The sequence below is a fragment of the Rhipicephalus sanguineus genome, chromosome 11 (assembly GCF_013339695.2).
Source record: "Rhipicephalus sanguineus isolate Rsan-2018 chromosome 11, BIME_Rsan_1.4, whole genome shotgun sequence".
Taxonomy (NCBI): domain Eukaryota; kingdom Metazoa; phylum Arthropoda; class Arachnida; order Ixodida; family Ixodidae; genus Rhipicephalus; species Rhipicephalus sanguineus.
In genome coordinates this window covers 85,561,979-85,583,078 of record NC_051186.1, presented here as the reverse complement: position 1 = coordinate 85,583,078, position 21,100 = coordinate 85,561,979, and the positions used below count along the sequence as shown (strand labels likewise).

The 21,100-nt window shown below is 46.1% G+C and overlaps 1 protein-coding gene across 1 annotated transcript in view; it reads right to left on the bottom strand.

Annotated features, from left to right (window-relative positions):
* Positions 1 to 21,100, bottom strand: part of LOC119374059 (uncharacterized) — a 73,307-nt gene that overhangs the window by 27,285 nt on the left and 24,922 nt on the right. Inside the window, exons 8-11 of the mRNA XM_049411196.1 lie at positions 20,142 to 20,317; positions 17,022 to 17,254; positions 16,097 to 16,140; positions 3,846 to 3,919 (exon numbers count right to left, since the gene is read on the bottom strand). Of these exons, the coding sequence (XP_049267153.1) occupies positions 3,846 to 3,919; positions 16,097 to 16,140; positions 17,022 to 17,254; positions 20,142 to 20,317 (527 nt within the window). The remainder of the gene's footprint in view (positions 1 to 3,845; positions 3,920 to 16,096; positions 16,141 to 17,021; positions 17,255 to 20,141; positions 20,318 to 21,100) is intronic.

Below are 21,100 nucleotides of genomic sequence, written 5' to 3'. Positions count from 1 at the left end.
ATAATTTATACTTTGATTGGTATTTGGGTGCTACAAACCTTTTCTTGTAAAGTGCTGTTAAATGGAACATACTTTCTTGGTTCCTTCTGAATCTGTTTAAGAAGATAACTGCTTATAATTTATACTTGGTTTGGTATTTGGGTGCTACAAACCTTTTTTTTGTAAAGTGCTGTTAAATGGCACATACTTTCTTGGTTCCTTCCGATTCTGTTTAAGGAGATAACTGCTTATAATTTATACTTTGATTGGTATTTGGGTGCTACAAACCTTTTCTTGTAAAGTGCTGTTAAATGGAACATACTTTCTTGGTTCCTTCTGAATCTGTTTAAGGAGATTCTACAAAAATTGCACACATTGAGAGAATATGACACAAAACCATCGAGCGAATGAAGCAAGAGAATTTTGAGGGCTCGTTTCTTTGTTTGACACAACGGTAATTAAGACTAGCAGATAACGAAGACAAGGAGAGTTCAGGGGACATTAACTGTACTGTTTCAAGTGTATTGTACTAATTGTGATATAGACGTGAAGAAAGTAAAGTGGAAAAAAGGACAATTTGCTGCTGACATTAACTAACACTCCCAGGGTTTGCACGCACATAAATAGAGTGGAACCCCGATTACAGTCACCGACCGTTTATTCGGACCCTGAAAATTCGAACATGCTCGTTTATTCGGACATGTTTGCGGCACCGCCACTCGTCCTACTGAAGTAACGTAAACTCACGACCGAAAATTCGGACGCCCCACAGTCTGCCATTCGATTTTTCGGACTCCGGCTGGCTGATAGAGTGCGATGTTGAACACCATGACAAGCTGTCAGCAATGTTTACAATATTTTTGCTAGGTTGCCAGCACTGAAATCTTGCACTGGCTATAGCTGGAGATCGTGCCAGTGTCAAAATCCACACAGAAATTACCGATCTCGAACGCTATGTTTGTTGGCTACACGTAACGATTGCCTTTTGGCTTTAGCCAGTCAAGTATTCATCGAACGGCTACCACGGCCAAACAGCAGGCCAAGCCAAGCCAAGATCAAAATTGGCTTGGTGCGGCGTTTGAGGCTTTGAGGTGAATAACAGCACGTGCGAGAACGACACAGATCCCAACTCGGATGAAGAGAAAATGACAACACGACCACTGCAGCACCAACTAGCCCAATGTCGATCCCTTTTGGCGTTTGAGGGTTTGCGTTGTCAAATATTTCTGTGGCTAGGCCTGATCTGCATTCCGCACTTCATGTCTCGCTTCCTTGTTTGTTGCTTGGAGTGCGAGGCCTGATCTGCCGAAGTTGCTCCGACGGCGCCTGTTCCATGTGCGCTGTTGAAACTAAAGAAACGCGGCAACTGCAAGGCCCTGACGATGGCGAAAAATGCAGTGATTATTCACCAGGTGGAAGGCGGCCGGCCTGAATCTGAAGTTGCTGGGTGTTTTTGCAGAGTTGGGCGATGAGATCATCCGTCAGCTACTCGAACCAGCGCATGTGGACAGTGACTGCCGAAATGACGCGCCTCCCACACCACAGCCATCAAATGCAGATTTAGCGTAGGCCATTGCAGTGCTATTGCTGACCCATAGGGGTGGCCAAACAGTGGCTGAAATACAGGCCAACTTGGTCACGCGTAAGAGTGGACATATACACAAGCGCATTGACAAGTTTTGTCCGGCCGCTGGGCCAATAAAGGTACTTTTTTTCTGGTGAATCCTTTTTTTCGGACTCCCGATTATTCGGACTTTTCGGCGGTTCCCACCGAGTCCGAATAAACGGTCGGCAACTGTATACGACCTTGAGGGAACCATGTAAAACCGTCGTATAATCCGGGCATCGTATAATCGAAAAGCTAAGAATAGGCAGTGGCAATCAGCCTTGCCCAAAAAACGGGAACAGACTGCCTGAATGAGCCCTTGCCATGACCCTGTGCTTCTCCAAAGAAAGGTAGATTAGATTTTTTTCGAAAATTGCAGCCAATGGCAGCATTACTTAGTTGAAGGAGGAGTGAGCGAATCGTTATTCTCAACATTAAAACATCGAATCTAACGCGCATCTTTCTCCTGATAAATCGAGTTCGAAAACTGCCTGCGTGTGAAAACGAAACTGAAACCGTGTCGGCAAAAGCAATGACACTGTGTCAGAAGAGTCGGACACAGTGTCATTGCCATCACGTAATGGCGATGGAGCACGAGCTTGTGTAGGATACTTTCGTGCGTGACTGATCTGTGCGCATTGTATTGTTCCTTCGTGAAGTACAACTGGTGATGTCCCACTGTTATAATGAACATTCACATCAAGCGAAAGTTACTTTGCACGGCGAAAATAGCTGCGTCACGTCCTTTTGCATACATCTACAATACAATACATCTAAAGCAGTACAATTAACCTCCTTATCTTTCCTTGGCTTCATTATTTGCTGGTTTTCATAAACATTGTATCAAAACCATCGGGTGTTTTTCACACTCCAATGCCTGTTGGTGGTTTACCATAACAAGCCCACCAGATCCACAATAACTACGTTCCACAATCACGAATCAGTCGCTTGTTCCTGCCGACTACCATAACCGCATCGGTACATTGTGCGCATTAAGTTGTTGTGTGTGTTGTATTGGCACCATATTGAGTTACAGTAAAAGTTCGTTAATTCGGATTTCATGGGACCGGAAAAAATGTCCGAATTAACCGAATTAACGAATGAACGGGAAAAACAACATTGAAATCAAGTTGGAGAAGTATACCTTTATTTGCTGAAGTATTTTGTAATGGTCGTCTGCATTTTTGCGCAGGTTCCGGCTGACATTAGAATTTTTCTTAACTCTTCCAAATGGCCAACAGCACGCAAACTGTCAGAAATGCTCAGGCAAACGTCCTCTAGTGTCAAAAGCGCCTCCGAGACTTCCCGAGAGGTGCGATGAGGTCGCGACATCATTAATAATTTCTTGATTGGTCAGGACACCAGTCGTGGCGACACAATCATGAATCGCGATGTAGTCCTGAAGGGTCACATCTGTGGGAAGGACAGCATCGAAGGTCGGGCAGTCATCGTCGGTGGACTCGGCTGACACCTCGTTGATGCCATCGTCAGCTACTGCCGCATGCTCGGGCCTCACATGCGAACACAGTCACAACGAAAAAAAAAGGAGAACTCCGCAAGAAGAGACGGTGCCGACACAACACAAGGGAAAATGGCATCGGAGGCGCAGCGGAGCGAACAAAGAAGACGCCGACGTTCGGTCACGCTGCGATCGCCCCCACTAGTTTATGACGATGGCGATGTCACTCAGGTTTCGGTTTCACTCCAGTGGTGCCAGTGCTGCTTTACCGCACTTTTGTGTAGCGACAGCCGTCGGCATTTGTCCGAATTAAGCGGTGCGGAGCCGAATTCTGACAAATTAACGAAGGTTTGGTCCTATAGGTTAATGTGCACTTTGGCCGGGACCAATAAAGCTGACCGAATTATCCGAATTAACGGGTGCCGAATTAATGAGCTTTTACTGTATTTGTTATGTTACTGTAGTTATTTGAAAGGTTCGGCTAGCGGGCTCGACGTTGCATAAAAGCTGCTAATAAATGTACATGTGTTCGTTACTCTAGGGTGTGGACTGTGTCTGTTTGTTCCATGAGCGACTCTCTTCCAAGAACCCACAAACTAGAAATAATTTTCCATGATCTCAGAACCACTACAAACACCTATAGGTGAACTTTGAACGTATTCCTTTGGGGAAAGAAATTTCAGGTCACGAGAGGTCAACGGATATCAAATTTCTCGATATGCAATGCACTACTGCCAGAAACACAGTCGGAATGAGCAACAACAGACAAGCAGTGAGGTCAGTCAGGTGGCAGTTATATACCTTGAGCGCCACAACGGGCGAGTCGTGCGCTGAAATTTCTTGGCAAGGAGGAATCTGATCCAGCTGTGACTCCTCTGTAAGGCAGTGACAGAATAAACTGAGAAAACGGAAATCAGGAAGCCCTGGCAGACAAGGCAAGTTTTTCAGATTCACAAGCAGCATTCAGTCATGGAGACCTCAGACCTCCTTCAGATGGGAAAGGCGATCAGTAAAAGTGATTTCTGGACACAGCGGAGAACTAATTACTACAGTAGAGTCTTGGTGATACGAGACGAATGATTATTATACACACAAACCTTATTATAACAAATTCACATATGCCACGAAAATAACTTCGTTATATCCGAAAATTCGTTATAAACGTTAATTCATAACTGTATCTATGACAAGACTATTCTTCATTTACTTCGTTATAACCAATAATTCGTTATATCCGTGTTCGTTATTACCAAGGTGTGAGTGTAGGTTTCAGACTTGTTTTTGCTTTGCGGACACTCTCACAAGTACACAATTTTCTTCAGTGCGCTCAGCCGCGCAGTTTGCTTGTGCTTTGGAAGTGTGCGCCGGTTTCTCGGCTACAGAAGTCAGCCTAGCGGTGATTCTTCCAAATTGCTGTTTGACTGGGAAATAAGAATCTGATTCAGTAAATATCAGCCCGTCATACGAGGCGTTACGAGTTAAGATTGAGACGCTGATGAGTGCGCGACATCTAAAAAGCGTGTGCAGCGAGACGATCCTGACTGGATAGAAGGCGGCTGTTCTCCCTCCGTGTTTCCACTTGACACCATTTCGTGCACTTGTTTTTGTATGTCTATGAACTACACAGACGTTTACTGCAATGCATAATTTTTTAATAGTCATATAGGTTTTTCTTTAGAATTTATCTTGCTGTTAATCATGGAAAAAACAATGTGCATGTAAGAACACAAAAGATTTTTTTTTTGTCACTTTACGGTCACCCAAAAATATCCTAGACAACTTTTTTTCTTAAGTAGATTCGTCTGAAGAACTTAATTCAGCAATAAAAAAATACACATTTTTGGGACGCATCTCCTGAAAAAAATTGACCATCAAAGGGTTAAAGGCAATAAAGTTGTAAAAAGCCACAGAGCGTTGCCGTGTTCCTGTTGTTTGCTTATGACTATGGTGGAGCAGACTTGGGCACTCACATGAAGCATGGAGGTGTGCGTTCGCGGCAGCCAGCTGCGCCGTCCCTTATTGGTGCGTTTGCGTGTTTTCCAGAAAGACATACGCGAGTTCTTTCAACGGAAATAAATCTTCTGTGCATATATCGCGACGGATTTCGCTAGTTTCCTGGTGATTCGAAATTTTGGGCGACACAAATCTTTTCTCTGCCCTTTCAGATTCGTATCACCAAGATTCTACTGTATATCGACATTTTTATAATGGCCCTATTTATTAGTGCCAAACATACTTGAGCAAGACACTCAAATTTTTTGTAGTGCCTTCTGGACAGCGTTGGTTCTTTATACCCTCACGAGCAAGTGCGCATGCTGAGGACAGCATTTGCACTACCAATCATCACCGTTGCAAAACTAACAAGCACTGGCTGCAAGAGTTGCAAATGGCACAAAAGAGATGCAATACACCAAGATGCCTGAGAATCTTGAAAAGAATAGAAACGTCAGAGTGAGAAAGAGAGTTAAATATTAACAGTCACACATTTGTAGACATGACTGGCAATAAATTATACTACTACACCTTCAAGCCTTCAGGCATTCCTGAAGACATTTTGCTACACAAGAGCCAAATGAGAGCTCACCTTCTCTTGGTAAAACAAGCCACATCGAAGTGAACAAGTCTACAGAACTTCAGCGTTATTGTGAGGTGCTTTGGCTTCCCTACTGGTACCAAACAGTCGTTCTTCAAACACACAACGAACAACACTGCCAACTGCCAAATACTATAGCACGAGAATCACAAACACAAAATTTGGGTTCTACAGTAGAACCCTGCTGTTACGTTCCTTTCTGTTGCGTTTTCCCGGCTGTTACGTTGTCTTCCACCGGTTCCGGCAGAGCTCCCATAGGATACAATGTATTGGGAACCCCGCTGTTACGTCGTAACTGTCGAACCGTTCCCATATGATACGTCATGAAGTGCGCTCGGAGCTGACCGAGTGACTACCGAAGAGAGTGGCCATGGTTACTTTTCACGCAGCTTGGCCTGGTTTGACTGTAACGTTAGCCACATGAGAGGCGCAAGCAGCAGGATCTTTCGGTTGACGCAAACAAAAGCATCGCCTTCAAGATTCGTATTGGAAAGATGGCGTCTCTGATGCAATTGCTCGAGAAAGCAAGGGCCTTCGAGAGTGGTATTTACTATTGACAAAAGCATAGCCTTTGAGATTTGTATTGCAAACATGGCGTCTATGACTATGACGTAATTGCTCGCAAAAGCAAGGCCTTCGAGATTGGCATTTACTTCTGCCATCGCGTTGGCGTAGACTCATCATCATCGTTATTTGTCGGAGGACTGGACGAGTTCGAGCTGGTTGGAGTTCGCATGGTCGATTGGTTGTGCGCGCGGTGCGCGCTCGGACTCGCCGCGCTGGTCGTCATTGCGTGCGCTTAGTTCTTTCATGCCTACAGCTGTTGGTGTTAAATAAAATCACATACAGTCGCTGACCGATAAATCGGACACCGATAATTCGGATATGCTTGGTAATTCGGACAGTTGCGCGGCACCGCCGATGATCCCATAGATGTAATGTGTAAAGACGACCAATATTTCCGACAGCTGCGAGATCTACATTCGATAATCCGGAACCTGTCCGAGACTGTCGCTCACGCCGAATCGCCAGCCATTATCTCCTACGGCACCCGTACCATACGAAGTATGGCCTCAGAGATCAAAACGAAAGCTAACTGGTGATCTATGAGGCTTTATTTCGATCGCTACTTTATGCCTCAGAGATTTGTGATTGGAAATGCCGATCTTGGAGGCACTGGTCAACTGTGGGAAATCATATCCACATCGCGAACATCCTACATTCCGGTTCCTGTATCCCCGCGCTGCGCTGCTATCGCCCGCCGCCATTCTGTCAATGCGTCTGCGGTAAAGCGTTTTGTGCGCGCGTTCATATTTATCTTGAAACTTGCTTTATTTTACGCTCTGCTGTCTCGAAAGATCCGAGTTAAATGGTGCCAACAGTGCCCTCACAGCCAGCTCCTAAGGCCGCGCCGATAACAACGAAACGCGTCAGATAGTAAACTGCCGATTTTTCGGACGCCCGATTTTCCGGACATGCTCGAAAATTCGGACGCTTTCGCGGCACCGTCACCAGCCCCATAGACGTCAGTTGTCAAGAACATCAGAAATTTCGGACGCTAAAACTCTTCGGCGTCCGATTTTTCAGGCTTTCTACCCAAATTGCAGGTCCGAAAGGCAATAATTGAAGACCCCGCTTCTGCCGCGTCTGTCATCTCGTAGGTTCGAACCAGTGCTTTCGCGAGTCGACCTGTTTGCGACAGTAGCAGAGTCCGAAAGCCAGCTTTGTCGCGATGACGAAGCGTTATGGGGTGAAGCAGACCAGAAATTCAAAGGGGCCGCTATCACGGTGCCGTGTGGCGATGTTTTTACAGATAAGCAGCGGAAATGCGCGGAGGCATGATGGCGGCAGCTGGCAAACGTGCCAGTATGGCTTAATCGCCGACAACTCTTACGATAAGCATCTTCAGTTAACTGCTCGGTAGTGCATGTGGCCAGGCGCAGTTGCAGGCATACTGCACGCATCTAATAGGCGAGAACTCCAACTCGCTGCGCTGCCATTCTTGCTGCCTCTTTGTGCAAGACCGCTAAGTGCACTGCACAGACGCATTGCCTTCACGGACAAAACAAGCTCGCCATAGCCGTGCCCGTGTGCGGTCAGGAACGAAGTGCGCATCACGAACCATTTCATGATAAATGCGTGCGTACGATACAGCAACAGTACAGTGACGGCGTCAGCTTAGTTGGCGATGTGCTGCACACAACTAGAAACGACCGGCTTCACATGGCAGCAAATGCTGAGTATCGGCGGAGATTCGGCGATGTGTGTACGTGTCGTTTTTACATGCGCACACGCATTGGGGAAAGCCGGACGAGTCGTTCGCTCTTCCGCCACAGTTTTGTTTTCCGCGTCATCGTTTCCAAACGCTCCATGCGAGAGAGCCGTAATCTATCCCGTACTTTGCTGGTATCAGCGGCGCTCATCACGAGATGCATTCTTGTAAGTGGCGGTTGGCACGTAGTTAAGTAGGGTTCGCAGCAGGTACCGAATGTATTTGCGAGAGCCTGGGCTCGCACCAAAATGCCTGATAATTGTACTGGGAGGCATTAAAGCTACAGTTGAAACCCGTTATAAGAGGCACGTACCAGGGAGCAGTTCGTGTCTCTTATATAAGAGGTCTCTTATAAGCAGGGTGCCATTTTTTCATTCTATATTCAGTCCATATTTCACTGTGGGCACACTACAGCTAAAATAAGCACAAAAAAGGCAACATACGATTACAAAACATTTATTTTTCACAATTTGCTTTCAAGCCACTTCACTTGTAAAATAGTTCTCCATTGTTGTCTGCTTCAGGGCTGTGTCGATACCATTATTCAGCATAGCTCCTTCCAGCCTGATGACAAGGTCAAGGGCTTCGTGGCCACTAGGCCAAAGCTGTATGTGTTTGCGAACTTTCCCCAGCACTGTCATGACTTCACCAGATGTCATTGGTGGTGTACCGTCTTCGCTGGCCGATACATCAGTGTAACTATCTACCCCTTGCTCTCCTTCCTGCACCATTCTAATGATGCTTTCATCAGAAAGATCTTCTGCCACAGCAAGATTGTTGTCTGCTTCAACGAAGTTCTGGAATGTGCCAGGCTCCCCAAATCTCCTCTGTATAAGTGGCCATGATTCTGGCTCAACTGCACATTGCAGGTCTTCATCTGCAACATCCTCCTCTGTCTCTTCCTGCTGCAGATTGAAAGCCGCTTTGTGGAAACAACCTGTCACGGTACTCCTGTGAATGTCATTCCACGAACCTGTCAACATCTCAATTGCTGTTCTCACATTGATGGTCGTTTCGCGCTTTTGCAACATGTCAAACAGCAGGCGTTGAACGAGTCGAACTCTGTATTTGACCTTAACTGCGTTAATCACCCCTTGATCAAGGGGCTGTAGCAGAGCTGTGCAGCCTGGAGGGAAATATCTCAGCTCAACAGCTTTCAATGGTGGTGGCTTCATATGAGCTGAACAGCTGTCTAGGAACAGTAGAATTCTCCTTTTCTTCATGGCCATCTTGCGATCAAAATTTGCAAGCCATTTATTGAATATTTCAGATGTCATCCAAGCAGCCTTGTTTGCTGTGTATTCAACATTTACTGAGTAGTTTTTTAGGCAGTGTGGGTTTTTTGATTTGCCTTTAACTAGGATTTTTTCTTTTTCTGTTCCTTCCATATTTGTGCAAAAAATGGCTGTAATTCGTTCTTTCGACTTTTTGCCCCCGCTGCAATCTTCATTGGATAAAGCAAATGTTCTTCCGGGAAGCATTTTGAAAAATATTCCCGACTCATCCAGATTGAAAATATCACTAGCCTACCATCCCCTTAGCAAAGTTGGCAACGTCTCGTCCTTCCATTGCTTGACGGAATTTTCGTCGGCAGCTCTGCTTTCGCCACAAACAGCTTTGTAGCTGATGCTATGTCGGCGCTTGAACCTATCAAACCACCCCTGACTGGCCTCGATCTCAATTCCAAGACCGAATGCAAGCTGCTTGGCTCTTTCTTGAATTAAGGGTCCGTTGAGCGGGATGTTTTTGCTTCGTGCATCCTGTATCCACAAAAGAAGCGCATCTTCTACAGCAGGATGGGATGACTTACGCAATTTGGACCTGTTGGCTCCTGTTGGCGCTTCTTTCAAAAGCTTCTCTCGCTGGGCCCAAATCCCGCCAACCGTCTTTCTTGACAAGCCGAATTTTCTGGCGGCGTCTGCCTGCGTCATGCCACACTTTATGTCTGCTACAATGTCTAGCTTTTTTGACACTGTCAGGCAAGCGCGGTGTTTGACGGAGCATGCCGCCATAATGAGGCAGCGAAATCCAGATAAAGGCAGCGATCACGGCGTAGCTCCGGTGGTGAACGGTGGATAACGGCAGTGACAAACGTTGCGATTACGGCGTGGCGGCGAACCAAGTCTAGGCTAGCAGCATCTGTTGTGCACTGATGCTGGCGGCTGGCAGTGCACGCTGACAGCGATGCCGGGATCACACCAATCACACAATCACAAAGCGGCCCCGAAGCGTGTAGTTCGCAGTTATCACGGCAGCGATAAGCCTACTGCAGCACTGCAGGCGCTGCGATTATGGCGCGGCGGCGAAGCAAGTCTAGCGTCTTGTGAACTGTTGCTGGCGGCTGGCGGTCAACTGACAACGACGACGGCGATCACACGATCACAAAACTGCACTGAACACGCAACAATACAGCTACGAAGTGTGGAAGGCTGGTAGATGGGTTGGATGGGTGCTTCAAGCATCCGTTTTATAATGGGCCGGTGACTTGTGCGCCACCAAGCCACCAAGCTCGAGAAAGAAAAAAGAAAAAAAAAAGGTTGCACTCGCAGTGAAGCTTAGCCTCAGAGACTTGAAACTCAAACTTTTTTGCACTGTTTGAGCGGCGGCCTAAACTATAGCCTCTGAGACTTGCAACTCCAATTTTTTGTTTGTATGTTCTGGCTTTGGCTTGGCTCTAGACGTGCTTTGAAGCTTTCGATAACTAGACCACGCTATGGTGATAACCACGCTGATCGAGTGGCCATAGTTTGACAAACAGCGTAGGGCTGACCTCTGCGTTCACGCAATTCTTACGAGAGCATTCGCTGTGCACTGGTGCTATTTTTCGGGCTTGCGGAGACAACACACACATGTGATGCGTTTTAAGTGGAAGATTTCTACAATGTATTCACGCCGCGTGCTCGCAGTATTGGCAGTATTGGCTCCTTCAGGTGCCTGCGAAGTGCACGCTTGGTCGTGCTCGTTCCCTTGGCGGTAAGCTTGAAGTGCATATCTGCGATGCATACTAGTTTCGAAGACCTTTTATTTTTGTTTTTTTACTGACTGACCCACTACACATTTGCTGGGGCAGGGGTGAGACGGCTGAAATCGATTTGGGAGCAGCAAAATTTCAATTTAGGAGCAGGAGAACCTTGTTTGGGAGCAGTTAGCGGCATTTATTATGTCGTTTTTGGAGCTTGAAAAAACAAATTTGTAGTAACTTGGAGGAACAAGCACATATTTTAATCGGCTTAGAATACACATAACATTCAAAGAGCCTTTAGAGAAAGCTTTTTTCAACAGATTATTGCCAGGTATGAACTACACTACCTTTTTACAAACCACGCAATTTATATAACCCTGGTAACAACATATGAAATAGATAAAAAAAAGTTTTTCCAAGTAGGTTCACTTTACATTTGAAAATAAGAAAAGAAAAAACATCACACTTCTCAAATAATAAAAAAAGTCACAGTTTCACCGCAAGAGCGACGCAATGAATGCGATAGCAACAAATTGTAGTGTTACACGAAGTAAGGCTGGCAGCTAACTGTTTTGTATCCGATCTCGCGTAACTATAAAACAATGGTGTAAGTAAATACGGCCGCTCCAGGGAGCCATGTTCTCCGCATAGTCACTTCGCTTTGAGAGCGCAGCACGTAGAAGCGTATACGAGCGCCGCCCGCCCCGCTGTGATGGCTTTCGAGATAGCGCGCGCCAGTGATCGCGACTGCGCAAAGTTCAAAGTTGCTCGTTGCGCGGCACTCCCCCCCCCCCCCCTCGCGTCTTCGTGTCTTTTAAGGCTTGTTAAAAACGAGCAGGGTGTTTCCTGTCTGCTTCTACGGCAGACCTTCCGAGCGGGGTGATGTTATCGCATGCAGCCTCCGAGCGACGGCAATGGGCCGGCTCGTTTGCTTCGGCCGCGTACGTCGCCTCTGGTCGCGTGCTTTTACCCGCTGTAGAACATACAATTCGCGGGGGGATCTTATCAATTTGGACTTCATACCGGAAGGACATGACGGCGACGGCAAGAACCCCTCGAGACTGTCCATATAATTGATATCGCAATAAAAACTGATTGCACAAGAATTGTATAGTCACATAGCAGTACGTCTTTGAACGGTCAATGAATGATTCCGACTAGCATGCGATTGCGGCGACGCCTTCGCGCGTAACATCAGGAAAGAACAAAAGCAGTATGGCCACCGACGAACGCGCCAGTATGACCACTCCCATAGGGAACCCAAGCTCAAGTTTGCGGCGCGACGACAGCGCCGCGCTGCGGCTCTGTCGGAAAACTCTGAACCGTCGCGCGGCCGACTCAGCCCCTTTCATGGTAGTGGTAGCGCACGTGCGCTCGCGTTCTTCTTTCGGTGCGCGTAACTGTGGGGCCGTCAGCTCGGCACGTTGAACCGAGAGGCTTGCTGTGCGAAGCTGCGCATTTCAGCAATGGCAGAAGTGACCCCACGGAAGCACAAGCGTGGTCCGAAGTATTGCGGTTTAGCGGCCAGCCACAACAGTGCACACAACACCAAGGCACGCGATTCACGTGTTAAACTGTATCGTTTCCCGGGCGTGTCGTACGAGAAATAAAGGCGGCAAGCATGGATAGCTGACAGCGCTGTCTCGCCTTCTATTTTTGCTGTCTGAGTTCATTGCTTTCGTTCGTTTCGACTACCTGAATCGGTAAGTAACGCGGCGCATGCACGCAGCGACTACATTAATGATTACTCGCTGTCTTCTCGTATTGTTAAAGTTCAGTTACGGTTGTAGGTGAAGCAACTTTGTGTTTTGATTCCCCGTGTTCGTGAGACCTACCAGTCGTTGTTGAACGTTCACATTCGCGTTATACCGTTAGCATTGCGCGGTTGGTTGAATTCAACTGAACTCGGCACATCGTCAGAAGTTCGGCGCCTGCATTTCACGCGTCGGGAAGGCTGCTTTATCACGCCGGAACGGACGTCTGTGCATTTGCAGCAAGCTTTGACATCGTTCTGCAGGTTTGCTTTGTTTTTGTCACTTTAATTGGGTGATATATATTTAAGCCGCTAAATATAACTGGCACTTAATACATGCTTTGCAATTGCAACCTTGAAGTAACCACCTTCTTACTTTGTGCGATTTTCTAGCCGCGTTCACGCAGCAGGTTTTATACGCCTGTCAAGTCGATATCATAAAAAGAGACTGCAAGCATGATGCGAGAGCCAAAAAAACGAGGCGAGCAGTTCATCTTGCTTCACAGTGGTTAAAGCTCAGCTAGCTGCCTCGCGTCTTAATCGGCGGGTGATTCTCCAGCGGCACGGAGGACTTGACTCTAACCTTCTCAGGAAGCAGTGCCATGGCCGTATAATCTTTTTTTCGCACGCCGCAAACGTTTGTTCACGAAAGTACACGGCTGCTACTGTAAGCATGCCATATCAAAACAACAATCATATGATTCGTACTCGTAGTCCACGCCGCAGAACATCGATAGCGTGTACGGCTTCATTTCGGAGTGCATGTCGACCATTATTCATCTTTAACATGACAGAGACTTACCTCGAGGTATACGTCCTACACGGTGTAATCGTGACTTGAGAATGCATTTCGCTTTGAGTTGGGCGTCGTTGTTATCGATCGTCTGCTCTTCACCGTTAACGTGATTGACGAGCCTTTCTCATTTTATCAAGTTCGCTTTTCGGAAGTGCCAGTCAAGCTTGAAAATCCTTTTGAAGCCGCACTGCAAGCGGTACATTGTGAGACGGCGCAAGTGCACCGCGAGAGCTCTGCACGTGCAAAGCGAGCGGCAACGCGGTGGAGAGAAGGGAAAACGCGCGCTGCTCACGCCCCAATTTCTCTTTTTCTGCCAGAGATGGCGCTGCCTGTCAAGAGCAGCAGCGCCGCTAAGCGTTGCTTGGGAAGACTATAGGCGTGCACACGAAGGGGGGGGGGGGGCAAAGTCGATACCGCCCATACTTTGACTTAAAGGGCCCCTGACAGCCGATTTCTTGTTTGTGACATTTATGTTGTAATAAGCAGGTCTATGTCTTGTAATCACGGAATGACACCGTAAATCCTCCAACGTGATGTCTAAATAATCCTAGCAGCGTGAATTATGGTCATTTTTAGTGTAGGTTCAAAACGCGCGCCGAAAGAGGATAAGAAACTAGCGCCGCGCCGCGGCGGTGGCGCCTCGGGGCACGCGTGATGACATGCGCTCGGTATTAGGTGACGTCAGCCACGCGCTTGTTGAACTGCCAGTTGGAGAACACACACACGGAGAGCTCACGCTGCCTGCCGACACGTACCGAAGAAGAAGGTGGGAGAGCAAACATGCTTCGCAATAAACCACAGTGCATGCACCGCGCATATTTCTGTCTGTGACGTCGACAACACTTGCTTTCCCTCTGCAACGTCACAAGGGGCCTACGTCTACGTCATACTAGTGGCTATGTTGATAGGAGTTCAAAATTCAGATGAGCACTCAGGCTTACTTTAAAACCAAATTAAAATATCTTAAAGGCAACGCTCGTCACTCATAATCGGTCAGAAGTGCCCCCGCATGCAGGACTATCAAACAACACAAGCATCTCGAGTTTCCAAATTCGGTGTCAGGGGTCCTTTAATCGGAAGGAGGGGCGCTGCGATTAATATTTGCCCTCCCTGAAGAGTGAACCCTCAGGAAGCTTTCGAATAGCGTACGCAAAGCTTTGCGTTGGCTTTTCGTACAACTGCGCATGCGTCGTACGCTAACCGCTTGCGGGCTCCCGTTAAGCGACGGAAATAGCGGGCCGTAAACGCTAACTTAGCGTACGCTATTCGAAAACTGCCCAAAATAAAGCGCCTTCAGCTATCTGGTCGGCTGCGCGGGTGGTGTAGCGTCAAGTGTACCGCACGCTTTTAATAGGTGATAACAAAAGTGCGCTGCGCCACCGTTCGCTGCCACCTCGTGAGGGACCGCCTTCAAAAATGCGTCGCGAGCGCCGAGAAACCTTACCCCTCGGACACGTTGTTACCGCTCGGACACTACACGTATTTACAACCGCTCAGAGGCGATTATCACAGCACTATGGAAGCCTCTATTACAAAGGCGCGTAGAAGGACACGCTTGGGCGCGTTAACGTGTTCTGCGAACGTATCCCTGGTGCTGCTTCTAAAGTTACGTTTTCCCACGCGGGCTTGAAAATTCTTGATTGTGGGGCCGTTTCGGCGCAGTTCGGCGCAATTTTTGCAATTTTTATGCTTTTGGAGCAGCTTGGCGCAGGAAAACGGAATCGTATCAAAAATGCGCAATATGCACAGCTGTCTCACCCCTGCTGGGGTTATAATAAACAGGGTTTGCATACGTCTGTTGTTTCTTTATTTCCAAAAATGGACGAAAGTCAAGTTAATGGTCGATGGCGCTACATTTAGGTTAGAATGTCTGTTACAGGCGATGTTATTGACCAAAATCAAGTGATAACTTGTCCTTTACAACCGATTGTCTTCTATATCGGGTGTCTCTTACAAAAGAGGTCAATTTAATGGGAGAGATAGGCTGGCCGTTACATCCGTGTCTCTTATAACGAGGTTCAACTGTATTTCGGACGTGGCTGTGGCGATTTGACCGCTTGAGCGGAATAAAAGCGCATGAATTCGTTTTTTCGGACTGCCCGATTTTTTGGACGATTTCGCGGTCCTTAGGGAGTCCGAAAAATCCGACGTTGACTGTATTTTGTCGTTTTTCCTGTTTTTTGGCTCTTGCGTTTCCCGTCTATTACGTTTATTTCCTATGGTCCCTTCAAAAACCTATCAGCGGGGTTCTACTGTATTTTGAATTGCCACCGTAAGCTTATCCAGAAGTAGTCAACTAAAACGTGGAACAATGCAGACCCAACATAAGGTGCAGTTACTTTTCAAATTACATTGAGTGAAAGCACTCACATAGAGAAGAAAGGGAATCCAGTGAAGACTCATTACTCCACAATTATGATTTCGTAACAGATAAGACAGTCATTCAAAGTAAGTGCACATTAATGCCTCACCAGATGTCACCCACTACAGAAAAGAAGAGGGCTATGCTAATTTGGAGAGCTCTGCATCAAACATGATTTTATCGGCCAATGTAATCGATTCGTAAGCAAGGTTACCGCTTTGATGATTTCCGAAGTGTATGAGAGCGCCTGTGAAGGTACTGATACATGCCCTCACACAGACAAAAAGAGAGAAGAATGTTGGCTCTTAGCTCACCAGCTTCTCCATCTGCCTCTGTCTTCGTTGTCCTTGTTCTTTTCCTGTGATATTAAAAGAAAGTAATTTAAGGGGGGGACATGGCTTGTGCATACCAAAAAATCATCAAAGAAAAAAAAGAAGAGTTCTTCTATTACATTATTGAAATCTGCAGATATTCCTTCACATGCAAAGCCTAATTTAAATGTTATAAGATCAGTGCGTATTTCATTCGCAGTTTAGATCCATACAATGAGTATGAGCTGAATCGGAATGTTTTTGGGTCACTTATTTAGCTTGGCGGAATGATCTCATGATCTAGAACAGCTAGAGCTGTAATTATTTTTTTAACATAAAGACCTAACTGTGTAGCACGAATGCTGAGAGCAGAATTCTCGCTTTCTGCTTATACATTTTAAAAATTTTATTTTGTTTTTTCTTCATGGTACATGCACTTAATTTTGATCAACTCCAGAATGACTACACTCAAACCTCATTATAACAATGTTGCATCTGCCACGAAAATAACTTCGTTATATCCGAAAATTCGATATAAACGTTATTTGTAACACTGTAGCTATGACAAAACTATTCTTCATTTACTTCGTTATAACAGATAATTCGTTATATCCGTGTTCGTTATAACGAGGTTTGAGTGTACTTATGATTTGATTAAAAAACTGCAGCATTGCGCTTAGTGCATATCGTAGTATCTATCCATCTGATAATATTCACTTTCTACTGAACAGATTTTTTTCCTACTGTCTCCAGAAACAAAAGAGAGGCAGCTTCGTGTATCTCGTAAACTAGTTGACCTCGAAGAAAAATTATTGCACATCTGAGATGAGCATGAAAACCTGAACACGTCTATTTGGTTTCATCAGGTTTGGGCACGAAATACAGCAAAATATCTACACGGCACCTCCACGTTTAGGTCAACGTGTACCTCATGGTTGGCTCTCCGTCCCTCGCTGTTTTCCGCTTCGCTGTGGCTCGTCTTGACGACGGCCCGCCGCTCACTTCGGGTGACATGGTGGGCATCGACAAGCCACTCTGACCCAGCGACGTGGACAGTTTGTTGATATCGATGTCCGTGCCAAACTGCTGGAGGTGCGGCAGCAAGAGCTGGGCGATCTCTGCAGCTGAGGGGGTGGGTCCTTGAGAAAATGACCCTCCCGCCTGTAATTTACATACACAGTACACTATAACCTCATTATAACAAAGTCACATCTGACACGAAAATAACTTCGTTATACCCGAAAATTCGTTATAAACATGCATCCACAACACCTTATCTATGACAGGACTATTTTTCGTTTACTTCGTTATAACAGATAATTCGTTATTCCGCATTCGTTATATCGAGGTTTGAGTGTATTATCTCCATAAACGGGAATCACTTAAACAGCGTTGCTGCTTAACGGGGGACATGACACTTAATTTTTTTTTTCTTGGTCGAATTTGATGGAAACATGAGAAGTTTATGTATATTTGTGTGCTCATTTCAAATACAGTATAACCTCGTTACAACGGATCTGTTTACAACAGACATTCGGATATTACATACCAATTTGCGGCGTTATGCCGACCTCTGTATTTGTTCCATTGATTGAGCTTCGTTTACAACGGATTCTGGTACAACGGACATTCGGATATAACTGACTAAAATGTCAGGCCACCAAGGTGTCAGGACTCCTTTAGAGCGGACTTTTCCACCACGGTCATTAACTTTCGACTTCAAACATCGCTTAGCATACTTTCGGGACGGGAACAGCGCGCCGCGGATATCGACATAACGATTTAAGAACGAAGGCCGCCGATCTCCGGTCTGTCAATGATCAGCTATGCCTAGCTGTAGCGACAAAAAATCGGCGCGCAGCGTGCTTGGTGTTGCGTTTTGGGACGCTGACACGCGAAACTGCGAGCCGCTGCCACCGCTTCTCGGAGCGGTCGCTGCGCGGCGAGCTTGGCCGGGGGGTCCGCTGCCGATGCGCAAAATGCCCATCTGCGGTTCTGAGGAGCCAGCGGGCGATGCGATTCGTTGCTTGCGACGACGAAGGACATTGCGGCTTCTTCGCTTTCGCATGTTCGCTAGCGCGATGTTCTTGTCCGCAAAGTTCGGATTTGTCTCGTGTACATCAGCACCGCGAGCGGAGTTGGGCCTAGCCACGACATCGAGTAGAAAACTCAGTTGCGATGTGCGTGGCCGCGGTGCCCAATGTTTCAAAGTACGTCATGCTCGATTGCGAGTACAAAGAGTTGTCCCGCAGTGGTCTTCGTGAATAGCTCCGAAGTGCTGACAAGAAGAACCTCTAACAGCGGGTCCAACGAGTCAACACTATCACAGCCGCACGTCTGCGATGTTCTACGCACGTCTGCAGCACTATCGTAATCTGATGATTGAGCTTCTGCTTACGCCTGCCAAACTAAAGCGTTCTTAATTATCGTCGACCCGTAAACACAGAACGAGTGTGAACGCGTCACTAAGTAGCGCAAATTTCGACAGCCACGACCTCGCGACGCACAAGCAGCAGACGACGATCCCGAAGCGAGCATCACGGAAGCAGCAGCCAAAACATGTGCTTTTTGTACACTTGTTACTGAAAGGAGGAGCCAGCTGAAACGGAGAACTTGAACACGGAGAAATGCTCCTTACGACGAGCCCAAAATGGTGGTGCCCGGTTGCGCCGTTGCCGACCTATAATTTTGAAAAACGCGTTTTTTTTTTTGCTATTCCCGCAATTTTCGCAAAGTCGGCAGACGCAAAGAAAAATTTTTATAGCACTTCTACGTAGTTTTCATTGCAGATATAATTTGGAATCAGATAGAAAATGGGCTACAGAAACTGAAAATGCGATTTTCCAAAAATTGCATTTTTTTTGGTCCCCCGTTAAAAATAAGACCATGTTTGTGACTCATAATTCTCTCCGGTTATCGGTTATGACAGACCCATTCAGTGTTTACATAAAAGTCTGTTGTAACAGTACTTGGATTTTACATACTCCTTTTACAACAGACCAAAATCTGCTTCACTATGAAGGTCTGTTGTAATGAGGTTATACTGTATCAATTATTTTTCTAGTATGATGTGTAGTTTTTAAAATACAAAATAATTTACGTGCCCTTTCGGGAGCAAGATTTTTTCTAAACTGAGAGTTACAAAGTAAATCAGCATATCACAATAATCTGGAAGCATATCTGTGTGCAGTGCAACAAAAGTGGATGTTCTAATGGGTCTAGAACATCCATGTTTGTTGCACTGCACACAGTTAGCGAAGCAAGTGAGCGAAGCAAGTGAGCAAAGCAAGAGAACGAAGCAAGTGAGCGAAGTGTGCATATTGAACCAAACAAATTGTTCGATATTACAGTAGACTCCCACTAATTCAAACTTGAGGGGATCTCAAGATTTTATTTGAAATATCAGAAGTTCTCATAAATATGACTCAGGGCAACACACCAACTAACGCTGCAATGTTTATTGTTTCTCAGTGTTGCAGCAACATCATAGACAGCTCTGCATGATTGCCAGTAAAATTTTTAGATATCAGCAATAATACTTGTTATTATACAAGGCGCACACACGTGCATAATTAAGGGACGAAATGTGTTGCGTCCCACGACAGTTGCTAGCCCCTTCTAATTCTTAGGATGCTTTCTCGTATGATGTACTGCAGAAGAAGTGACTTTAAGAAACACTTGGCACCTGATAGATCAAGGCTAGACTGTACTGTTTTGTTTTTTCTTTCTCGGTCAGCACGCAATTATTGGTGCGCAAGGTTCGGGTAGTTTCGCCATTTTGTAGGCAGGCAATCGGCTTTATTTGCGCCTGTTAGTAACACAACAACACGAACGTTCAGCTAGAAGCAACAAATGCAGCAGATATTTCCAGGCATGGACAAGCAAAAAGTTTGTTTGAATTAACTGCATTTGTGCAGTGAGGAAGTTTGAATAAAGCAGCTTTAAAATAAATTGAAAACGTAGTGGGCCAACCAAAAATTTAAGATTTGATTGAATTAACCGAAAGCTTGTATCAGAGTTTGAATTATGGAGAGTCTACTGTATTTACCTGTCCTGCGATGACCGGAGGAGTGCCACCTGGTGGTGGTACCTGCGAGACCCCAAACATCACGTCGCTGCCACTGGTGCCAAAGGAGGAGAACATCTCCATGGCTGCGGCGCTCTGCGCTGGCAGTGTGAAGTGCAGCAGGGGTTGGCCGTCACCAGGCAAAGCTGATGCAGCCCCTGGTAAGTTAAAAGCAGCACAAATGACACGCAGGTTGTTCGGCTGTCCTGCCAATGGCGTAAGCCTCAGAAGAACACTGGTTTGGACGCATTGGAAGCAAGACACAACACTAAAAGGTAGTTTTCCTTGAATTTCGATATGTGGAAGACCCATAAACTGTGATGGTACTTAACAAAATCAAAAAATAAAAATAAATAAAAATAAAAACACACACACACACACACACTGGTGTACATTTCACTACTTATTGCTACTCAAGGGCACAGCAATGTCACGGACAGTTTTGCATGATTGCCAGTAAAGCTATTAGTTCTGGACGGCGATCATGCTTGTGAGATCACACCAGCCCGTCAAAACGTCATAGATTTCAATGGCATCGTTTAGAGCCTGCATAATTCTTTATCAGTAAAAAAAATGAACTGAATTCTCTTCTAAGAGAGCCAGACATTAGTGTATTTCCTGGTGTACTCCGCTGAGCCCCCTTCGGGGGAGCAAACACAGTTTCGAAGGCAAACCTAGCCTGCAAAGGTGGTTCTTGTTACGAGGATTCCACGTGGATGACTTTTGAGTCTGCTCAAACCAAGAATACGTGCGTTCGCACTTGTGCGTTGCAAAACACAAGAGTTTCTCAAACTCGCAAAAGCTTACAAAGCGTTCCTATTACAGAACCAGTGAAATCATCGCAAGTCACTAGGCCGGATCAGTTTCGCACCGTGAGGGCTGGAAATGGCAAGCAATGATAACAACAAAAAAAAAAGATACAGGCAATTTGGTGTGAAATT